Raw genomic sequence first — 19,032 nt, 5'->3', positions numbered from 1 at the left:
TGTTATTAATTTTGTAGCTTTCAAATAGCAATTCATTTATGTCGATACTTGAATCTTATATGCCTAAATTGTAGTACTAGATTTTATAATTTCAACAAATTAATAAATCCCACAATAGATAAATTTTAAATTTATTTTTAGAAAATAATCTTAAGATTTGTAGTTTGAACTCCTTCCTTGTCACACTACGTTTAAAACTATATAATGAAGGCGCCCAAAGCAAAAATGATTTAATAGATGGATACTACTACCATTTTATTTGGACTATCAAATCGATCCATCTAAATCAAGACTATTAAAATACCATGGCAGCTAAAGGAAACTGAATTGTGCCCAAAAGTTGATGATTCAAGCCTTAAACTCTCATGTCACAACAATGATGCTTAAAACATTTTGTATGATACAAAGTGCAATGCTACACTGCACAAAACTGCTTGGGATGGCACCACCATCCACGTCAGCATGGCCAACGGGCTGCGGCCGATTCATCGGATTCCTTCCGGTCGTCTACTCATTCTTCGCCACCCCTTGTTTCGCCCCGACGGCAAAGAACTCCGTGATGACCTCCAACGGCATGCCCTTGGTCTCTGGAACCCTCAAGAATATGAATATCCACGAGACGACACAGACGACAGCGTAAATCCCAAATACGCCAGCTAAGCCTATTGAAGTCAACATCACCGGGAGCGTGTACGTGACGATGACGTCGCATATCCAGAAGACCAATGCACAGATGGCAATGCAGATGCCGCGGACCCTGGTTGGGAAGATCTCTGAGCATAGAATGTTTGGGATCGGTCCGTACCCCATCACAAACGTGCAGAAGTAGATCACGACACAGACGGTGGAGACGACAGCGTGGATGACCTCTCCGAAATCGAAAACGTTCCCGATGACGATGGCTATGAGGGATATTACTAGAACTGGTATTGTTGTCAGCAGCAGTGACCTAAAGATAGCAACAGTAGACAGTTATGCGTTTTAACACGAAATGAGATTCAGGAACAAGCTAAGCAGTAGAGTAGATGCGGAGAGGGGTGCATTTGAGCCGTACCTTCGACCAGCCACGTCCATGAACCTCATAGCGATGGCGATGCTCGGAAGCATCAACAGATTTGTGACTGCACTGATGAGGAAAGATGCAGAGTCGGAGCCAATTCCGAGGTTGGAGAGAAGAACGTCTACGCCCGCCTGCTGAAGGATTTGAGGTGTGTAGTAGAGAACACCGTTGATACCAGAAAACTGCATTGAAGAAGGATTCATCAGCTAGTAAACACGAACCATCAACAGGAGAAGGTGACTTATTTGACAAAAAAGGCAGTTTATAACGATCTTCTTGCACGGATATCCGGTTCAAACTTCCCCAACAATCCTTGATCAGATACTCGATCCTATGTATTGTATTTGTAAATCTAATCTATCACTCAAAGTAGCCGTACCTGCTGCAGTATTTGGATCCCAATCCCGACAACCAGTGCTCGTTTCACCCCTGGTTCAAGAAGAGCCTCCAAAATCGAGACTTTTCCAGCAGATTGCGAAGGATGTGCCATTGCAGGTCCGGCTGGACGCTGATGCATAAGATCTTTTGAGAAAAGGGCTGGTTGGCTAACTAAAGCCGCTGCGTGGATATAGTCTCCGTCAGCAGCAGCAGCGTGGTCTCCAGGGAGTGAAACAAGGGAGCCTCGTCTGGAGCCGGGGACACCACCCTCCTCGTGCAAATATATCCTCTTAAAACCTCCCTCTTTCTTGCCATCTTCCCCTTCTCGTTCGGACCATTTCCACGCCAACTGCCAGCCACCGCCGATACCCATGCTACTCGCGTCTCCGGCATTCCCTTGCATTAGACTACTGTGGCGTCGCATAGTCAAGACGGTGCCGTGGGATTGGGGCACCATGCCGTCCTTCTCCATGCTTGTTGTTTGACGTGAAATCAACGGACTATGCAAGTTGTCGTCAGACTCTACGTCCCCCGCATCCGATGCGTAGCCCTCATCTTCTCTCTGCAAGCTCTCTTCGTCCCACTCTTCGTTCTTCATGTTAGGATCGACAGTGCTGAACATGCTGCCGAAGTTGGGGAACAGCATGCTTCGCATGCTCCCCATATCCGGAAGCTTCTCGTGGACGCTGCCGAAGAGCGTCACCAGTGGGTCCATGAGAGGCACGTTCGTAGTTACCATGCTTCCTTGGCGAGAAGCCATGCTGAGACGACTCTGCCCGGTGACGGGCTTTGCAATCCATGAGAGTCCCTCCTCGGGTCCGTACAGTTTGATGGCGTCTCTATCTGCAGTTGGTTCCTGGTCCTCGTCTAATTCGTCTGCTGGACCGATGATGTACTCTTCTATCGACGTCTCACCACCGACAGCGAGGCCCTCGACCAATAAAGCCATTTCACCTGAGGATGAAAGGAGTATGATGAGTCTAATTTACACCTCATTCAAAAACGATGCTAAAACTCGTATCCAAACAAATATGCACACAGTACGAACATTATAGCATTAGGTATTACGATCTCTTACAACCATACATCGATGCCAAACAAAACACTGCAGAAAGGGGGGAACGAAATGCCAGATCTTTGAGTCCCATAAATCTTTAGCTCATTATAACACAGGCTAGTATGTATCCAGATGTGCCAATTGATAACTAGAATGATCGAGAACATGATTTTGATCAAGAATGTCACGAGGAAGAGAGGTATGGTTGCCAACAACCATAGAGAGCTCAGGCATCTAATCGATAAGACATGGTAAGCAATTTAAGTCATGTCATTTCATACATGAAGTGACAATTAAAGTTGCTGATTACAGCAAACGTACCAGAAACGTCATCCCTGCCACGTAGTCTCTGCAACACTCGTTTCGCCTCGAGCATCTTCCCTTTACTCACGAGCCACCGAGGAGATTCGGGCAAAAAGAAGACTGTCAAAGCAAAATATAGAAGAGCCGGGATAGAAAGAACTCCCAGCATCAGTCGCCAGCTGGGCGAGGCCAGCAACGACATCCCAAAAATCATACAATATGCCAAAAACATCCCACCGGAGCCAGTGAACTGGGGGAGCGTATTCAACAGGCCTCGTATCTCCGAGGGTGCAGTCTCGGATATATAAAGGGGGACGAGAGTAACGGCAAGCCCAATACCAAATCCATTCAACAGCCTTGCTAGGAGCAGGACATAGACGTTAGGTGACCACAGCATTATAATCCCGCTTAGGAAGTAGAACATGGACGAACAAATAAGCATAGGGCGTCGACCAACCCAGTCCGAAATCGTCCCCGAGCATGTGGTGATAAGCGTGGCACCAATGAGTGACATTGCCACAATAAGCCCTTCTATGGCAGCTGACAACTCAAGCTCTTTTTTAATGTAAACGACCGCGCCTAATTAGACAAGGATTGGAGGATAAGCATAGAAACGAAAACTTGAACAATAATGCAATACAAGAATCAGCAATACAAGAATCAGCAATACAAGCATGATTTCTGTCAAGATTAGATGCAAAACAATAGAATATCACTCTCTACAACACTTGAAATATTATACTAGTAACTTCAATCAAAATATTTGCATATAAATCTTTCAATCATCAAATATTTGCATATAAACTAAAGCATAATCAAAGATGAGAAATAACCTGCAATGGTTGCATTATCCCATCCCTGCAAGAAGTTGCCAATTGTGGCAGCAATTGCTACCAATGCAGCTCCGTTCATCTTCTTGAAATCAACAAACTTCGATCCTCCTCGAACCTCTGTCTAAAACAAATTAAGACCTCACAATTCAAGAAAGGCAGTGCAAAACACACAAATCCTCATAAATCTAGGCTCAAAATTCGGATTCATCAAAGTCACACAAAGGTGAGAATAGCCATCAACATCAACAATATGTCATAGTGAGATATAGAGACAGAGGTAGAAATCTAAGAGAGAGATGGTAATACCTTTGAGAAGCTAAAAGGGGTAAAACTGCAGTTAGCAGAGCAATCTGGGAGTATAAAGAAAGTAAAGTAGCTGCTCAACTCAAGGCCTACTAGCAAAGAGTGAGATATATGAGTATATATTGACTTACTACCTTTATTTTTTAGAGAGAGAAGCAAAAGAGTGACCAGTGAGAGTACAGCTATGTGGTAAGAAAACTTTCCTTGTGTGAAGAGTTTGACATAAATTATCAGCAAAAAAATGGGATGAAATTCGTGGGCAGAATTTAAACGGCACACTGACAAACAAATGTCTTAAAAAAAGTCCCCTTTTGAGATAAAAGAGAATCTAAACTCAATGGCAAGAATCCATGTGAAAAACACACAAAGTTGGCTTAATTCGATTAAAGACAGCTCCTTTATGAATGGATTCCTCAAAACTATCGAACCCAAAACCTCAAACACAAATACAAGAAAGCCTAGAAGCTCAAATTCGATATGGAATCAGAATCTTGTCAAAAAAAAAAGTTGAATCCTTTTCAAGAAAATTGGAGATATTGACAAATACCGAAAAGGGTGAAGTGAAAAGTGAAACTTTTTTGGACAGCAATTGAACAGACGAAGAAGAGGACAGGGAAAACAACTAAGCTGAGGCCCCAAACACGAGAAAGAATTATAATGTCCGTAAAAACTGAAAACATTAGATACTGTGAGTTCTTGTCCTCTTTAACTATCTTGGACCCATTAATTTCAAATTTCTTTTAAATTCATATGTAACAATCACGAGTAGTAGTTGTATACCTAGACCAGCTGTATTATGATTGATTACCAAATGTTTTTATTTTCTTTCTTTGCTTTTTGTTAGATCTTATACTTACGGTGAATTTGATTTTAACTTACCGATGGTGACGAACTCTATTCTTTTCTTTATAAATTTTCCAAATTACTTATGTTTTACTATGAATGTGTTAATGTGATATGTGGATGCATATTAAATAATTCGGAAGCTGAGGGACTAACTAGCAAAAGGGGAAATAGCAAAAGGGAGAATCAAAAGTCAGCTCCCTAACGGCTATTGTTGTTTTGCAAGTTGCAACCGAAGCATTTTTCGAGCTCGATCTTGTTGGATGATCGGTGAGATCTAACAACTCATATATAGGCTGATTCAGCTGGAGTAGAAAGAAATCAAGAATAGAGAGTCATTTACTGTGTGAGGGAATCAAAGTTGTAAGGTGAGCTCTCGAGTTTGAGCGTTTGATTTCTTGAGTGATTCTTGTTCGATTCTTGAGCGATTGTAGCGAGATACTTCGATTGTGTTTGAGTATTGAATAAATTGGTCGATAGCTTCTCCGTGGATGTAGGTCTTACGACCGAACCACGTAATTCCGCGTGTTCTTCTATTTGTGTTCAATTCCCTGTTTTGGTTGTTGTTTTGGCCGGATTCCCTCCGCCGATTCTTAACAAATTGGCGTCGTCTGTGGGAAGAGTCATTTTGATTATTGATCGGCGTGATGGTTGCGGCAAAGATAGATATGGAGAAGTTTACGGGGAAGAATGATTTTGGTTTGTGGAGGCTGAAGATGAAAGCGGTGTTGATGCAACAGGGCTTGTGGGAGATCTTGATTGGCGGGGATCAGAAGCCGACTGAGGATGGTGAAAAGGCTGATCCGAAGAGGCAAGAGCTCCAGTACAAGGCATACAACACTTTGATCTTAAGCCTAAATGATCGAGTTTTGAGAGAAGTCTCGAAGGAGGAGACAGCTGTTGGGATTTGGGCAAAACTTGAGTCGCTTTACATGACCAAGACACTTGCCAATCGTCTACACCTTAAACAAAGATTGTTCACCTTCAAAATTACAGAATCAATAAGTGTGTTGGAGCAACTTGATGAGTTTGGGAAGTGTATTGATGATTTAGAGAATATCGATGAGCTACTCAAGGATGAAGATAAGGCACTCATGCTTCTCAACTTCCTGCCAAAGTGTTATGAGCAGTTTAAAGATGCCATACTCCTTGGCAGAGACTCCAAGATTACCTATGAGGAAGTGCATTGTGCACTAGCTCAAGGAATTCCAGAAATCATCTGGAAAGTCAACTGATCCAGCAGCTGAAAGCTTGAATGTTAAGGCAGCAGGAAGGAAGCCTCTTAAGAACAAGAAGACTTCATTTGATAAAGGGAAATCTTAGCCTCAAAAGGAATTAGATCAGAAAGAAACAGGTCTTGCCATTGGTGCGAGAAGCCCGAGCATTTAAAGAAAAGCTGTTATGCTTGGAAAAGAAAGCAGATAGAAAATGAGAAATCTGTTGATACAGCTGATGTTACAGAGATGGTTGAAGAAGGGCATATCCTGAATGTTTCAGATGCACAAATCTTGGGTTTTTGGGTGATGGACTCAGGATGTAGCTTCCATATCACCTCCAATAAGGCATGGTTTTCTGAATTAAAAGATGCAGATTAAACAGTGCATTTGGGGGACAACACACATGTGATATAAAGGGAATTGGAAGCATAAAGTTGTGTATGCATGATGGATCTATCAAGACACTGTCTGATGTAAGGTATATCCCAGAGATCAAGAGAAATTTGATATCCTTGGGTACTCTTGAGAGGAAAGGGATGGTTTTCAGTTCAGCTGGTGGTGTAATGCAGGTGCACGGAGATGGTAAAGTTGTGATGGAGGCAATTAGAAAGAACAACATCTACTATCTGAGAGCAAAGATTATATGTGCAGAAGCTAATATGGTGCAGAAGACTGAGTTAGCTACATGGCATAGAAGAATGGGGCATGTAGGTGAAGCTGGAATTAAGGATTTGATCAAAAAGGGACTGATTCAAAGTGATCAGTCAATTACTACTGTGGATTTTAGCAGTTGGAGCAATGTATATTGTCCAAAAGCAAGAAGCTAAGTTTCAAAGCAGCAAAGCACAGCTCACAAGCTCCATTGGATTATGCACACTCAGACATTTGGGGACCATCACAGACTCTTAACACAGGTGGAGGAAGGTATATTCTGTCCATAATAGTCTATAGATGATTTCTCTAGAAAGCTTTGGATATTTATTATGAAGGAGAAGCCAGAGGCTTTCTCTAAATTTAAAGAATGGTGCAAAGAGGTAAAATTGGAGAAAGGAAAAACTCTGAGATGCCTTAGAACAGATAATGGTTTGGAGTTTCTATCACATGAGTTTAATCAATACTACAAAGAAAGAGGTATAAAGATGCATAGAACTGTTGCTAACAACCCTCAACAAAATGGAGTTGTTGAGAGGGCCAATAGGACAGTATTGGAAAAGGGTGAGGTGCATGTTCTTCACTTCTGGGATGCCTAAGACTTTCTGGGCAGAAGCGGCTTCTACAACAGCCATTTTGATCAATAAATGCCCATCCTCAGCTATTGACTCTGAAACTCCAGACATGAAATGGTATGGCTCACCTGGGGATTATTCAAGATTGAGGACTTTTGGGTGCAGGGTTTATGCACACATAAAGCAGGGTAAGCTTGAACCTAGGACTCTAAATGTGCACTGCTGGGATATAAGAAAGGAGTAAAAGGCTACAGATTGTGGTGCACAGAATCAAAGAATGGGAATGTTGTAATCAGCAGGGATGTCACTTTTCAAGAGAACCTTGTCTGAGCAGGCAATCAGCTGACTCTCAAGTCGAGGTGGAGCTGACTGGAGATGGGAATGAGGAGCATACTGATGTTGAAAATTCTGATGCTGCAATTCCAGATCCAGAGCCATCATCTGGGACATCACCTAAACCAAGCATTGCTGCAAGAAAATGAAAAAGGCAGGTAAAACTTCCTTCCAAATTCAGTGATTACAATATGCTTTACTATGCTTTAGCTATAGCTGAAGAGGTGGAGTATCATGAGTCATCTTCATATAAGAAGGCAATCAGAAGTCAAGAGAAAGATAGATGGTTAAGGGCAATGCAGGATGAAATTGATTCTTTGTATAAGAATCAAACTTGGGTTCTGGTGCTTAGGTCTTATGGTCAGAAAACTATAGGGTGCAAATGGATTTACAAAAAGAAGTTGGAAGCATTCAACAATAACAAAGTGAGATATAAAGCCAGGTTGGTGGCCAAAGGATTCACTCGGAAAGAGGGAATCGACAACAATGAAGTCTTTTCACCGGTTGTAAAGCATGCCTCCATCAGAATCTTACTTGCTATAGTGGCTCATAGAGATTGGGAACTACAACAATTGGATGTAAAAACAGCTTTCTTACATAGGGAATTAGAAGAGAAAATCTACACGGAGCAGCCACCGGATTTTGTCAAGGAAGGAGATGAACACAAAGTGTGCTTACTTAAAAGAAGCTTGTATGGTCTGAAACAGAGTTCCAGACAGTGGTATATGAGGTTTGATGAGTACATCCATAAATTGGATGTTGAGAAGTCTCTGTATGATAGTTGTATCTTCATAAGGAGAAAAGGGGAGTAAACCAATTGCTTACCTTCTACTTTATGTAGATGACATGCTCATTGCAGCAGCAAGTATGGAGGAAATTGAGTCAGTCAAGAAAGGGATGGAATCTGAGTTTGATATGAAAGATTTAGGGGATGCAAAAAGGATCTTAGGCATGGATATTGTAAGGAGCAAACATGAGAAGAAACTTTGGCTCACACAAAAGGATTATATCTGTAAGGTTTTGAAAAGATTTCAGCTTGATAAAAGCAAATGTGTTTCAGTACCACTTGAGCAGCAGTTCAAATTGAGTGTGACTCAGAGGCCAGAGACAGCAGCTCAGAGGAAGGAAATGGATAAAATCCATATGCTAATATAGTAGGGAGCGTGATGTACACGATGGTATGTACCAGAACCATTGGCGGACACAGGTAGAGCTGGGGAGGGGGCTTCAGCACATGCCAACAAATTTTTTTTCTTTATTTTCTACTGTTAAATTTTTTGAAAATTTCAGTATACAATCTTTAGCCCTTCCTAAATCAATGCTATTAAAGACAAAACTATTGGAGATTGAATGATGGAAGGGGCTGAAATGAATTTCTGCTTGAAAAATATATAGAGGCAAATGAAGAAATAAAATTAGCTGCCATGGTTTTAGCCTTTAGGAGAAGATGACCCAACTCCCAAGAAATAAATAGTACAATACATAATAAAAATTTAAAAAGTACAATTTTCAAAGAGTCCAGGTCTAATTGACTTTTCAACTTTTAACTCAAATTTTCTTTTTTTTTCTTTCCAGTTCAATTATGCAAATATTTATGTTTTAACAAATTTTATGTATTATATATTAAGCATGAAAATATAAAAGAAATTATGGTGGATTGAATGTTAGAATTTTATTTTTTAAGTTTAATATGTTTGGGTTAGAGTTAATTTGATGTGTTCAGGTTGGATAATCTGAAGTTTGTCTCAAGTGGAGTAATATTTACTATTCCTTCCGTCCCTCAAAAGATGTTACACTTATAGGACGACACGAGATTTTAGGAGGTTTTGTTTTGTGTGTTAAGTAGAGAGAGAAATTATATAATATTTATATTAATGTGAGAGAAAATTTTTTTCCAAAAATTGAAATGTGACATCTTTAGTGGGACAAACTAAAAAGGAAAGTGAGACATCTTTTATGGGACTGAGGTAGTATCTTTTACAACGTTATTGTAAAACAATTTTTGTTTAATTAATTGAAATTTTAATATTTTGTCTACTATATTTTTTCAAATGTATATTACTAAAAAATCATTCCCCCCATTCGTGATTTGTTATTTTATGTATCTTACGTTAACTCTTGGGATCGAAAAAACTGTTAAAAAAGTTAGTGAAAAAATTTAATAAAATTTAAGTCATATTTTTATATATTAATTTTAATAAAATGTAATAAGGGTCGTTAGTGGAATCGGAGTCCAATTATTAAACAAAATAAAAGAGGGTAAATGATATAGTTTTCCTTACACGAACGAAAAGGATATACGTAGCATGAAACAATTATTTGAAGATGGAAGAAGTATATAATGCAGCCCCTGCCATAATATTTTTCTGCGTCCGCCACTTACCAGAACTGATGTAAGCCATGCCATAAGTGTTGCAAGCCGATTTATGGCAGACCCTGGGATTGAGCATTGACATGCTCTAAATGGATTTTGAGGTACATGGGAGTAACTTCTGATTATAGCATCATGTTCTCAAGCGCCCAGGATAGCAATCAAGAGCCATTAGTGGGGTTTTGTGATGCAAATTTTGCGGTCAGCTGTAACACAAGGAAATCACAAACCGGATATATTTTCTGTTTATATGGCTCGGCTGTGTGTTCTAAGTCATGTTTACAGTCAGTGGTGGAGCTATCAACAACGGAAGCTGAGTACATTGCACTAACTAAAGCTGTAAATGAGAGTTTTTGGCTAAAAGAGATATTGTCTAATTTCGGGATAGTGCAAGATGCAGTGACAAATTTCTGTGATTCCTCACCAAACCTTCCATGAAAGGAGCAAGCATGTAGATGTGAAACTATATTTCATCAGGGATGAAGTGAATAAGTGAATAAAGGGAATGCGAAGGTGATGAAAGTGTCCACTGAAGACAATGGAGTGGATATGTTGACCAAGACTCTGCCATGTTCCAAGCTTAAGCATTGCTCGGATATGGTGAGTGTGGTTCAGCACTGAGAAGAAAGGGAGATAGAGAAGCCAATCAAATTATTCAATCTTGATCCAAGGTGGAGAATTTGTGATATGTGGATGCATATTAAATAATTTGGAAGCTGAGGGACTAAATAGCAAAAGGGGAAAAAGGGAGAATCAAAAGTAAGCTCCCTAACGGTTATTGTTGTTTTGCAAGTTGCAACCGAAGCATTTTTCGAGCTTGATCTTGTTGGTTGATTGGTGAGATCTAACAACTCATATATAAGCTGATTCAGCTAGAGTAGAGAGAAATCAAGAAGAGAGAGAGAGAGTCATTTTCTGTGTGAGGGAATCAAAGTTGTAAGGTGAGCTCTCGAGTTTGAGCGTTTGATTCTTGAGTGATTCTTGTTCGATTCTTGAGCGATTGTAGCGAGATACTTCGATTGTGTTTGAGTATTGAATAAATTGGTTGATAGCTTCTCTGTGGATGTAGGTCTTACGACCGAACCACGTAATTCTGTGTGTTCTTCTATTTGTGTTCAATTCCCTCTTTTGGTTGTTGTTTTGGCTAGATCCCCTCCATCAATTCTTAACAGTTAAAGAATATAGGTAAGATTGTGTTTTTTTATTTATTGTGGGAATATGTATATTTGATCTACTAACGCTGATTATACATAGATAATTATAACTTAACTTAGTGGAGTAGTATTATTTTGCATACTGAAAATGCAAAATTAAAGCTTGAGAAAGGAGCATCCCCATCCATGCTCCTGACCATGGATGTGGGTCCGGACCCACATCTATTAATTTTTTACTCTCTGATCTTCCTCAATAGCACAACACTCACATCCATGCTCTTCTGCATGCCAAGGGTCCCACCATTCTATTATTTAATTTAAATACTTCAATTACTAAAAACATTTCTACAATATAAAAATATATTAAAAATACTCGTTACAAATTTAAAAAAAATTACTTACTTAAATCCTAAAAAATAAAAATTACATTCTTAAAATCCAAAAAAAAATTACATACTTAAAATCCACCGGGTAAGGCCGGTAGCCACCCGGAATTTGAGAACCTTGGGTTTGAGGAGGGGGCGAGAATTTCGTTTCCTGACTAGGGAATGGTGTTGGGCCGAACCATTCGTGGTTCCAACCGCGGGAGTCAGAGGGGTGATCGCCGGAGCCGGACATTTTTTTTTGCAAGAGTGAAAGATTGAGAATTGATGAGAGAATTTAGATGAGAATTGTATAGTGTGGTGGGAAATTTTTATGTGGAAATGTGGGTATTTATAGATAAAAATGTGAATTTTGGGGAAAAAATGAAAAATAAATTAAAAGTGGTGAGAAAACGGATATAATTTATTGAGAAGTGAGAAAATATTATTCTTTTAATTTAAAACAATTTTTAAATTAAAATTCAATTTTAAAAAAAAATAGAAAAGGCCAACGGCTATGCCGTTGGCCAAGAGCACAACGGCGGACATGAGGGTGCCGCGACGTCGGCACGAACGCCGTCCTTCAGGGAAAGCACCGATGGGGATGCTATATGTAGATCGAATATGATATATTCTGACTTCTGTAATTATCGAGACAAATGTATCATGGGCAGATATATATGTTGGGTTTCAATACGCACAAGACTTTCACACACTCAGGTGAATTGCACACACACTCACAGTTGTATGATAACTCACAATGCAGAAGAACACACACTCACACTTAGAGTATCGAAGATGGTAATCTTGGAGAGAAAAACTTGAAAACTCTTTATTGATTTTCACTACTCACTACGTACATGGTTTTGAGCTATTTAAAGCTCTACAATCAAGTAGCAACTGCTACTAACTCACTACAAGAAGAATCAAGAAAGCAAGAAGAATAACTGCTACATCTCGGTTAACTAACTGCTGCTCCAACGGCTAGTTTCTCTAGGCCGAACTTCCTTCTCGGTTCAAGACCGAACTGTTGCTTCTTCTTTCTCGGCTCAAGACGAACTCTATTCTTGACTCAAGACCGAACTTTCTTTTCGGCTCACAACCGAGCACTCTCTTCGGCTCACAAACCGAACTCCTTTCTCGGTACACAAACCGAACTCCTTTGCTTCTCGGCTCAAGACCAACTGTCTTCTCGGCTCAAAGCCGAACTCAAAGCCGAGCTCAAAGCCGAGCTTCCTTCTTCTTCTCTTCTTCTTCCAACTGAAATGAGCACTCCATTATTACAATTCTCCACCTGAGGGCTCATCTCAGTTCTTGCACAAACATTGATCAACTTCTTGCAATGATCAAACTTGTCTCTACTTAGAGATTTAGTTAGCATATCTGCCGGATTGTGCAAGGTGTTAATCTTAACCACCTTCACCCTTCCCCTTTCAATCTCATCTCTAATAAAGTGCAACTTTATGTCTATATGCTTGCTCCTTTCATGGAAACCCGGATGTTTAGCCAAGCATATAGCTGAGCTGCTGTCACAATGAATCACCATTGTTTCTTGGTCAAAACCAAAATCAGAAATCACTCCCTGGATCCAAAAACTCTCCTGTACAGCTGCAGTGAGAGCTATATACTCTGATTCTGTAGTTGAGAGAGCAACTACACTCTGCAGACCTGATTTCCAACTGATCACAGTTCCAAACATGGTGAACAAATAACCTGTTTGAGACTTTCTGGTGTCCAGATTTGCAGCATAGTCTGCATCACAATACCCCTGCACAACCTCCTCAAATCCACCTTCCCAGCCATTGAACACAATCCCCCAGTCCTTAGTTGACTTCATGTACCTCAATATCCATTTAAGAGCATTCCAATGCTCCTTCCCCGGGTCTGCCATGTATCTGCTAGTCACTGAGATAGCATGGGCAAGATCTGGTCTTGTACAAATCATAGTGTACATGATACTCCCAACAACACTAGCATAAGGGATAGCCTCCATCTCATCAGCCTCTTGCTTAGTTTTAGGAGCTTGTTCCTTTGATAATCTGAAACTCTGGGACAAGGGTGTTGAGGCAGGTTTAGCATTCTCCATTCTGAATCTCTGCATAACTTTGTCAATATAATCAGTTTGCAGCATCCACAGCTTCTTGCAGCCTCTATCTCTCTGAATATGTATGCCTAGGATCTTCCTTGACTCTCCTAGATCCTTCATTTCAAAGCTCGACTTCAGATCTTGTTTAACTTTCTGAATTTCTGTCATAGAAGGGCCTGCAAGTAGCATATCATCCACATAGAGTAATAGGTAGGCAATGGGAGTCCTGCCTGCCTTCTTGATGTAAATACAATCATCATATTCTGACTTGGAGAAGCCAATCTTCTTCATCTGTGCATCAAACTTCTTATTCCACTGTCTAGGACTTTGCTTAAGTCCATAAAGACTTTTCTGTAACAGGCACACCTTGCCTTCTTCTCCAGTCTTCACATAGCCCTCTGGCTGTTCCATAAAGATAGTCTCCTCTAGATCCCCATTGAGGAAGGCTGTCTTCACATCAAGCTGTTGTAGCTCCCAGTCTAGCTGGTTCACAACTGCCAACAAGATCCTAATCGAAGTGTGCTTAACAACTGGAGCAAATACTTCATTGAAATCAATTCCTTCTTGCTGTGTGAAGCCCCTAGCCACCAGCCTTGCCTTGAATCTGATTCTATCTTTATCAGTGGTCTCAATCTTTTTCTTAAACAACCACTTACAACTGATCAGCCTCCTTTCTTTTCCATCTGTAGTCAGTCTGGATTTATCCACCAAAATCCATGTTTTGTTCTTGAGTAAAGATTCCATTTCCTCATTCATGGCTTCAATCCACCTTTCTCTGTCTTTACTCTTCATGGCTTCTTTATATGTGAGAGGATCTGCAATATCAATGCTCTCAGCAGCACAAAGTGCATAGTAGACCACATCAGAAAACCTTTCAGGTGGTCTTGTATTTCTTCTGCCTCTATCTCTTGCTATCTGGTACTCTCTGGCAGAATCTGCTGTAGGCTCATCATTTTTTCTACCTCGAGCTAGAGCACCATCATCCTCTGGTTCAGACTCACTTTCTGAGTCAGAGGCTCCACCTGCTCCTTGGCAAAGTCCCACTGGCTCCACCTTGAGGAAATCACTCTCAACTTCATTGGAGTCCAGCTTCCTTTTTAAGTATGGCATCTGATCCTCCAAGAACACAACATCCCTACTCACCACCACCTTCTGCCTACCAGGCTCAATGCACCAGAGCCTATACCCCTTAACACCCCTCTGATACCCCAGCAATATGCATTTCAGAGCCCTAGCCTCAAGCTTACTTTGCCTAGCATGAGCATAGGCTGCGCACCCAAACACCTTGTATTTTGAGTAGTCACTATGGGCTCCATACCACATGTAATCAGGAGTCTCAGACTTAAGGGCAGTAGATGGACACTTATTGATGAGATAGGCTGCTGTATACACAGCCTCTCCCCAAAATCTGTTGCTCAGACCAGAACTGAGTAACAAGCACCTTACTCTCTCTAGGATAGTCTTATTCATCCTCTCCACAACACCATTTTGCTGGGGGTTACCAGGAACAGTGCGGTGCCTCTTCATACCCTTCTCTTTGCAAAACAGATCAAACTCAGTAGACAAGAATTCCAAGCCATTGTCAGTTCTTAGGCATTTAACACTCCTTCCCTTCTCTAGCTCCACCTCTTTACACCATATCTTGAATTTTGTGAATGTCTCTGATTTTTCTTTCAGTATGTACACCCACAGTTTCCTAGTGTAGTCATCAATAATAGCAAGGTAGTATTTCCCACCACCAATTGAGCTTACAGGTGAAGGGCCCCAGAGATCACTATGTATGTAGTCTAATGGGGCTGTAGAAGAGTGAATACCTGTAGGATAGGGTGCCTTCTTTGCTTTTCCAAGTATACACTGCTCACAGGGGTCCATCTTGTTGAAATCTCCAGAGATCAGGCCCTTCTTGATGAGTTCTTTCAAGCTTCCTTCTGCTGGATGGCCCAATCTCTTGTGCCATAGCATTATGGAATCATCTGACACTGCATTGCTTTCTCCATCAACAGCCTTAGCCTTCAGATAATAGAGAATGTGCTCTCTGTCAGCCTCCATCATCACTGCATTCCCAGATTTCACAAGCATCTTTCCCTGACTCATCAATATGGTGAACCCTTTCTCCTCCAGCATTCCCAATGAGATGAGATTTCTTTTCACTTCCGGAATATACCTCACCCCAGTTAGGATCTTTATAGAGCCATCTTGCAAACTTAGCTTCACTTTCCCTATCCCTTTGATCTGACACACATGGTTATTTCCAAGAACTACAGTCCCTGATGCTTCCTGAAGATCATGAAACCAAGATTTGTTGGGGCACATATGGAAGCTGCACCCTGAGTCCATTATCCACCTGTGACTGATCCCATTATCACTGACATTCATGAGTTGAGCAGGGGGATCAGTACTCTCTACACAATCAGAAGTGTTGTGGCCCTCAGAGGCTAGTTTTCTCTTCCAGGCATGGCAGTCCTTCTTCAAGTGCCCTGGTTTCTTGCACCAAAAACATGCTCTGGTTTCCTTCTGAGCATCAGAACTTGAGGGTTTAGAGCCCTCAAACTTTTTCTTGAAGTTCTGTTTTTTGAACTTCTTCACATTCAAGGCCTCTGCAGCTTGAACATTGGAGCTTGCAGAGCCTCTGCTGGTAGTCTTCTGGAGTTCCTTAGCCATCAAGGCCGAGTAGACTTCTGCATAGGTGATAGGCTTATCTCTGCCATAGATAATTGCATCACTCAACTGGTCATACGAGCTAGGCAAGGCATTCAATGTAAGAATGGCCTTGTCTTCATCTGAAATTTTAACATCCACAGAGCCCAGATCATCAATGATCTTATTGAACTCCTCCAACTGCTCTATGATAGATTTTTCACCAGAAAAACTATAGGCATAGAGCCTCTTCTTGAGATACAGCCGGTTAGCCAAAGATTTTGCCAGGTAAACTTCATCTAACCTGTTCAAGATCTCCACCGCAGTCTTGGCTTCTTGAACTTCCCTCAAGACCTTATCTCCAAGGCACAGAATCACTGCAGAATGTGCCTTGAGCTGCATCTCCTCCATCTTTGCCTGAGCTTTATCATCAAGCATTGGAGCCTTTCCTTTCTCTTCAGTATTTGCAAGAACTGCGGCCAAGCCTTGTTGAATCAAGACCGCCTTCATCTTCATCTTCCACAGGCTATAATCATTCTTGCCTGTGAACTTTTCTGCATCAAGCCTTGCTGCCATCTCTGAAACCGTTTGATCCTCTGCAAATCAGCTTCAATATCCCCTTCCCACAGACGGCGCCACTTGTTGGGTTTCAATACGCACAAGACTTTCACACACTCAGGTGAATTGCACACACACTCACAGTTGTATGATAACTCACAATGCAGAAGAACACACACTCACACTTAGAGTATCGAAGATGGTAATCTTGGAGAGAAAAACTTGAAAACTCTTTATTGATTTTCACTACTCACTACGTACATGGTTTTGAGCTATTTAAAGCTCTACAATCAAGTAGCAACTGCTACTAACTCACTACAAGAAGAATCAAGAAAGCAAGAAGAATAACTGCTACATCTCGGTTAACTAACTGCTGCTCCAACGGCTAGTTTCTCTAGGCCGAACTTCCTTCTCGGTTCAAGACCGAACTGTTGCTTCTTCTTTCTCGGCTCAAGACGAACTCTATTCTTGACTCAAGACCGAACTTTCTTTTCGGCTCACAACCGAGCACTCTCTTCGGCTCACAAACCGAACTCCTTTCTCGGTACACAAACCGAACTCCTTTGCTTCTCGGCTCAAGACCAACTGTCTTCTCGGCTCAAAGCCGAACTCAAAGCCGAGCTCAAAGCCGAGCTTCCTTCTTCTTCTCTTCTTCTTCCAACTGAAATGAGCACTCCATTATTACAATATAAAATGCAATTATAGAGTATATCCCATCCGCCAAGTAGTAGCTCATATCATGCCGGTTGCCGTTGGCGACAAAACTGATGGCCGGACCGACACCCTGACACTGCTCGTTGAAAAGTGGCGACGAGTTGAGGACGTTGAGGTCGTTGTTCGAACCGGCTATCCCAAAATACGCATGCCAAATCCACAACCGGTAATCAGCTACGGCCTCGAGGATCATCGTGGGATTCTTTCCCTTGTAGCCGGTAGTGTACATCCCCTTCCAGGCGGCGGGACAGTTCTTCCACTCCCAATGCATACAATCTATGCTGCCTAACATCCCTGGGAACCCATGCTGTTCCCCGTGCATCCGCAGCAAATCCCGGCAGTCATCGGAGGTAGGGCTTTGAAGGTACTGCTCACCGAATATTTCAATCACGCCCTGACAGAAATACTTCATACACTCCAGGGCAGTCGTCTCACCGATGTGGAGGTACTCGTCCCACATGTCTGCAGCGCCTCCGTAGGCCAACTGCCGGATTGTCGCAGTGCACTTTTGAATAGGAGTGTGGCCGGGTCAGCCAGACGCATCGTGCCTGAAGCGGAAATACAGATATCGTTGCTCCAATCCGTTAACAATACGCATAAACAGGGACCTACGCATCCTAAAACGGCGCCTGAAAAGGTTGGCGTTGAACCGCGGCTCCTGTGCGAAGTAGTCTTCGTATAGGCGCTGATGTGCAGCTACGTGATCACGATCAATCACCGCTCTGCGGTGTACCACTGGTCGAGGTCGAGGTACCGCCGGCTGCAAGGCCCTCTGCATCCATTGATCAATCTCAAGGTTCGTATAGGCCTCTAGCGCTTCGTTCATTATACGCTCGTACTCCTCAGCATCCCCACCACTCCCACCACTACCACCGGCGTTACTCATTTCTAGGTGTTGATCTTGTACAGAAATTAAGATAGAGAGAGTACTCGTTAATACAAGTGGTGCGAATGAAAATGACGTGCAAGTCGCGTATATATAGTGTTTCGGAAAAAAAAATAAAAAATTCGCGCTAGGCGGTTTTTTTTCGCGAAAATCTCTGGGCAGCTGTAATAGACCGCCTAGCGCACCGCCTAGCTAGGCGCTATTGTGGATGGCCTAACGGACAAATTATTTCTGTATCACATCAATCAAACATACATGAATAAAATAGCTATTATAACAGATAAATTATTTTGTATACTCTATTCGTCCCGGAAATGATGACTATTATAACGGACAAATTATTTTTTATACTCTATTCCTCCCATTGGAAATGGTGACTTCCTTTTTAGTTTTTTTTTTCCATTAAATGATCTATTACTAAAAATTTAAATATCTTTATTTATCCTTTCTTTTATTTCCCTCTCTCGCCTAATATATATAATAATATTATATAAAATTTCGTACCATCAAGGAAGAAGTCATCTTCCTCGTAGTGAAAGGAGCAAACAAAGTAAGTAGAAAAAGTGAATTTCTACTAGACATCATTATGCAATATCGATAGAAAAATTAGTAGCTCAGTCATCGTGTCTATAAGAATAATTATTCAATTAGGTGGTGGGATTTAATCACACCAATTATCATACAGTCACTATTTTGAATCCTACTTCTATG

The 19,032-nt window shown here is 41.4% G+C and overlaps 1 protein-coding gene across 4 annotated transcripts; it reads right to left on the bottom strand.

The window, feature by feature from the left end:
* Positions 1 to 313: 313 nt before the first annotated feature.
* Positions 314 to 4,632, bottom strand: LOC121765412 (monosaccharide-sensing protein 2-like). Of its 4 annotated transcripts, none has more exons than XM_042161558.1 (7): positions 4,069 to 4,632; positions 3,938 to 3,981; positions 3,632 to 3,752; positions 2,817 to 3,377; positions 1,440 to 2,392; positions 1,055 to 1,242; positions 314 to 949 (listed from the first exon to the last, which is right to left on the bottom strand). In XM_042161558.1, the coding sequence occupies exons 3-7, from the start codon at positions 3,708 to 3,710 to the stop codon at positions 508 to 510; spliced, it is 2,223 nt and encodes a 740-aa protein (XP_042017492.1). In that variant the 5' UTR covers positions 3,711 to 3,752; positions 3,938 to 3,981; positions 4,069 to 4,632; the 3' UTR covers positions 314 to 507. The 4 variants fall into 4 exon arrangements, with proteins under 4 accessions (XP_042017492.1, XP_042017493.1, XP_042017494.1 ...); XM_042161559.1 differs by having other exon boundaries at positions 3,632 to 3,748; XM_042161560.1 differs by having other exon boundaries at positions 3,938 to 3,947.
* Between the last annotated feature and the right edge of the window lie 14,400 nt (positions 4,633 to 19,032).

This window comes from Salvia splendens, chromosome 14 (genome assembly GCF_004379255.2).
Source record: "Salvia splendens isolate huo1 chromosome 14, SspV2, whole genome shotgun sequence".
In the NCBI taxonomy this organism is placed as follows: domain Eukaryota; kingdom Viridiplantae; phylum Streptophyta; class Magnoliopsida; order Lamiales; family Lamiaceae; genus Salvia; species Salvia splendens.
This window is presented reverse-complemented; position numbering and strand designations above follow the sequence as displayed.

Bases quoted from the DNA above. Each gene is read 5' to 3' on its own strand.
- LOC121765412 (XM_042161556.1), bottom strand. From the start codon at position 3,710: ATGAACGGAGCTGCATTGGTAGCAATTGCTGCCACAATTGGCAACTTC. The intron at 3,378-3,631 runs GTTATTTCTCAT...TTGTCTAATTAG, and splicing joins GGATAATGCAACCATTGCAG to GCGCGGTCGTTTACATTAAA. The intron at 2,393-2,816 runs GTACGTTTGCTG...TTTCATCCTCAG, and splicing joins TGGCAGGGATGACGTTTCTG to GTGAAATGGCTTTATTGGTC.